At 35.2% G+C, this 5,031-nt stretch overlaps 1 protein-coding gene across 1 annotated transcript in view; it reads right to left on the bottom strand.

Moving 5' to 3' along the window:
• LOC106879653 (protein mago nashi homolog) overlaps positions 1 to 1,191 on the bottom strand; it is a 7,968-nt gene extending 6,777 nt beyond the window's left edge. The window contains exon 1 of the mRNA XM_014929318.2: positions 1,039 to 1,191. Coding sequence (XP_014784804.1) covers positions 1,039 to 1,132 — 94 coding nt within the window. The 5' untranslated portion in view covers positions 1,133 to 1,191. The remainder of the gene's footprint in view (positions 1 to 1,038) is intronic.
• Positions 1,192 to 5,031: the final 3,840 nt, after the last annotated feature.

Here is a 5,031-nt window from a genome sequence, read left to right as displayed (position 1 = left end):
CTAGTCTTGAGTGGTCGATCCTAACCCTAACCCTGTCCCTAACCCTAACCCGCGTGTGCAAATGAATACGTGTTTAGGGTTAGGGTTAGGATCGACCACTCACGACTAGCTAGCGCGGACGCGCGACTGCGCGTTCGGGTCCGCGCTGCTTTAGTAGTACCACATATCTCTGGAAAGTTTCATTGACAAATATGCATTTTAACAAAGTGTGATGAGAGGCAGGGAAACGATCCTTCATAAAAAAAAACAATTTCTTAACATTTCCACCCATATAATCATTATCTACATCATCTAAAATGTATCTCTGTAAAGTTTCACAGAAAATATGCATTTATAGATTGATTGATTTATTGATGGATGGATGTTCTGTGATTGATAAGTTTTTAGACGAATAAATAAACTCTTAAAATATTTTATTGCTTTTTGCTACTTCCGGTCCGGCCAAGAATTGAACCCGGCAATACTATAATTGACGTCTCAGATAACTTCACATTACAGTTGAATACAAAATATATTAAATTATATTCTCTTATTTAGCCCCAGATTAATCTCGATTAAACAAACCTGTGACCAAAAGCATCTCAACCAAGAACATTCCATATTTTTAAAGGTTTCTACAGTTTTTGATTTTGTTTATGCTGAATATATGGTTTGATTTAAGATTTAGTGACTATGTCGAGCGACCGCGAGGAAGCACTCTTCAATAAATTAGTGATATACAGTGAAGAGAAATGGCCTACAGACATAAGGTTCGCCGGGTAAGCTTTTCTTTTCTCCTCAAATATAAGATCAGTTAAATTTAATAACATTCTAAACAGGATCATAGATAACTAGATTTCAACGGTACTCATAAATCTCAAGAAAAATAACAAAATAGAACAGGTCTCTCTCTCTCTCTCTCTATATATATATAGATAGAGAGAGAGAGAGAGGTCTTTATAAGTTTGAAACTAATTTGCAAATGATTTCACTAAGAGAGAAAGAAACAAAAGAATTACTTAACAAACAAAGTATGATTAGTTGTCTAGGGTTATTTACCATCGGGTCGGAATTCAAATTCCAAAAATTCATGCCCAAATTTCCCTTTATGTCCAACATAATAACGTAAGTAAAAGTCCGAACTGGAGCCCATGTTGTAAATGGCGGTCGAATAGTAGGCAGAAGGGAGGTAATCAACACCGGTAAGGATTGTAGTACAGTTATCTTTCCTTGATATTAATTTGAAGAGCACTTTTAGATTTAATTCTTTTTATTTCTTGTTAATAAAAAGAAAATTTTGTGAACTGTTGTTCTTTAGCTTAAATCAACCTTCGTCGAATAGATTCAAGATGAAAACCAAGATCTTTTCTCTTTGGCCGTCAATTATCCATTTCTTCAATTTCTGTTCGAATTCATTTCATTTTCTGTGTAACGATGTAGTTTTATATGCTGATCAATGCCATGAAATTCATTTTCGCAATAAATCAATAAATAAGAAGTTAATAGCTTTTAAAGTTTGAATATTTTTGGTAATCTTAGCCTATCGTAAGCCACAGACTCATTCATGCTTGTTTCCATAGTAACAAACCAAGCATGAGAACTTCTTTGCGAGAAAGCTCGTACTTACAAATATATTCCACCTATCGAGGTGGTGGAGAGGTGTGCTAAAAATAACAGCTAAATAGGCCTTGACTCACGCACACCCAAATTTTTGGTTTTGGTGTTTGCATGATCATATGAATTCCCATGTGTAGAATACAAATTCGCAAAAATTGGATCTATTCAATTTGACGGACAGATTTTTGAATTAATTTTTTTTTAACTAAACACTTTGAAACTTCAGATACTGGTAGAATGTGTCACGTAGAACAGGGTTTACTCGTAATGTTTTTGACAAAATTTTGTATTTTAGAAGTTATTGCGTGTTAAAGTTGTTGTATTTGGGTAATTTTAACCAATCAATGACGTGTATTCAGCTGGAGAAAATTACTGCTGCTGTTTGCGAACAACAACTTCCGGGTCCATTGACAAAACGATGAGTCTCTGTCAACAGAAAAATTTAAACTAAAAATCTCCCCCTAACAAAACCCTTCTTTAATAACCAGAGATGTTGTTATAGCAACATATATGAGAATGTGTTCATCTATCTATCTATGTATGTATCTATCTATCTATCTATCTATCTGTCTATCTGTTTCTCTCTCTCTCTCTATCTATCTATCTATCTATCTATCTATCTATCTATCTATCTATCTATCTATCTATATATATATATATATATACACACACACACACACATGCACACATTAATAATAGGCAGAAGTTACAGAGTGACAATGGCCAAATTCGTGTTTGATAAGTGCCAATACACGAAGCTCTCAGCTTTTGACTTACTCTCTAACTTCTGCCGATGATATATATATATATATATATATGTGTAAAAAAATCTCATCATGCAATCAAACCAATGAAAGAGCCTCTATCTGGTCACTCAACACGTTAAAAATAGCAGCCAAAGTATCCCCCTACCTAAATCACACGCCCATTGTATGTAATGTCCTAGATTATCCCTAAAAAGATGGTTTGCTGAAGGCTGGAATGTCTTTGATGATAGGTTTGCTGTATCAGGGTTGATTTGAGGCGAAATAACAACAAAATTATGGTAAATTTCTATATTAACACCTGCATGATTTTCACTAAGAAAACAAAAACTTGGATTTTTTGCATGGACCTCCTAATATGCTGCAAATCCCTTATTTTGGTTCAGAGTATATAATAGTATAAAATAATAAATATATGATTATAATTAAGGGCGCTGGAGGGACAATGCCAATATGCTCTTCTAGCCCATTTCTTTGCATTCAGCCTTTTGCAAAAAAGGAGAACAAATTTAGAGTGGTTTATAGACATTTGATATCTGCTTCTAGCATTTTGGTGTTGTCCCTCCAGCACCCTTAATTATAATTATATATTTATAATTATATACTATCCGAACATGACTGATGCCAAGCCTGCCTGATTGGGCCCTGTGCCGGTGGCACATAAAAAGCACCATCTGAACGTGTCCGATGCCAGTACCCCCTGACTGGCTCCCATGCCAGTGGCATATAAATAGCACTATCCAAATGTGCACCCACTACACTCTTGGAATGGTTGGCATTAGGAAAGGCATCCAGCTGTAGAAACATTGCCAGATCAGATTGGAGCCAGGTGCAGCCACTGGCTCTCCAGACCTCAGTCAAACCGTCCAACCCATGCCAGCATGGAAAATGGACGCTAAACGCCAATGATGATGATGATGACGATGATGATACTTACATAGTAATTTTACGGCTATGCTGTTTTTTATACACTGGCCACTGGTATAATCATTTTAATGATTATATCCTCAATTTATACACATATAAAGATATATATATGTGTGTGTATGTTTGTATGCATGTATATATATATATATATGTGTGTGTGTGTGTGTATAGATATATATGTATTTGTGCGTATGTGTGTCATTGTGTCTGTGTTTGTCTTCATTCCACTACTTAACAACTGGTGTTGGTGTGTTTATGTCCTCGTAACTTAGCAGTCTGGCAAAAAAGAATGATAGAATAGGTACCAGGCTTAAAAAAAATAAGTACTGGGATCGATTCATTTGACTAAAATTCTTCAAGGTGGTGCTCCAGCATGACCACAGTCTAATGACTGAAACAAGTAAAAGATAAAAGTTGGAATTGAAGCCTACTCTTTATGTTCTGAGTTACCTTTGATTATTATATTTCTGAGGTTGATAAAATAGGCACAGAAGTGGCTGTGTGGAAAGAAGTCAGCTTACCAATCACATGGTTGAATGGCACCTTGGGCAAATGTCTTCCACTATAACCTCAGTGAATTTGTGAGTGAATTTGAAAGATGGAAACTGAAAGGAGCTCATCATATGTGTGTGTGTGTGTGTGTGTGTGTGTGAGAGAGCGCATGTTTGTGGCTGTGTTTATCCGCCACCACGACTTGACAACCTGTTCTGGTGTGTTTACATCCCCAGTGTTTAGTGGTTTGGAAAAAGAAAGCGATAGAATGAGTGCCAGGTTTAAAGAAAAATAAGTTCTGTGGTTGATTCATTCAACTAAAAAATTCTCCAAGACCGTGCTCCAGTATGGTCCAATAAGCAAAAGAAAAGATAAAATAAATTATGAGTCAAGTAGTAGCATTGATTTTAACATTCAGTGTGCTTTCAGTCTCTGATCACTAACTGGAAATGAAAATATTGTGACATCAGTGCCTGAAAAGATGCCAATATTCTATATACCATAGCAGCGAGATTTGACTGGCATGCAATGACAGACGCCTCCCACTGATGATTTCAAATTGAATGAAATCACATGATACAAGAATTTTGGTGCCCATGACAGAAGATTCTCGTCTGCTATGATCTATGTGTGAGCTTTAATGAACAAAGCACCTATATGAGAGGATCTCTCATGGCTAATCAATGCAGTATTCGGTGTTCTAACAAGGCATCCATGTTAAGTTAGATATAAAGATTATCTTTTGCTAATAATACTGCTTCTGTTGCTAATAATGGAAAATATTGATATTTTTAGTGATATCCAGGTGAACATGTTAAATAGACGCTCCACCTCAATTTTTTGATGAATGTCTTTGGATTCTTATGTTTCCATAAGTAAAGATTATGCTTTCACAAAAGTAAAAAAAATAAATCTAATCTCTTTCCCATCTCAGTTTTTTCTTTTTAATAAAATTTTTTTTTTCCTGGGCATTCCAGTTTAAAAATATGGATACTTTGGTACTGAAGATATTCTTCAAAATTGCATTTTTTTTCAAAATTTCATTTGTTTTCCAAAATTTCAATTTTTAAAAAATAATTTCATTTGTTTTCCAAAATTTAAATAATTTTTTCAAAATTTCAATGCCAATTTTCCTCTTTCACTTCGTGATCATAAACCGAAAGATTACCTAATACTCCGTAAAGCACCCTTAAAACGTGACTGAAACGAAAACAGAACAATACCCACTTCTATCATCACGCCCCCCCCCCCC

This window comes from Octopus bimaculoides, chromosome 10 (assembly GCF_001194135.2).
Source record: "Octopus bimaculoides isolate UCB-OBI-ISO-001 chromosome 10, ASM119413v2, whole genome shotgun sequence".
Lineage (NCBI taxonomy): Eukaryota > Metazoa > Mollusca > Cephalopoda > Octopoda > Octopodidae > Octopus > Octopus bimaculoides.
This window is presented reverse-complemented; position numbering and strand designations above follow the sequence as displayed.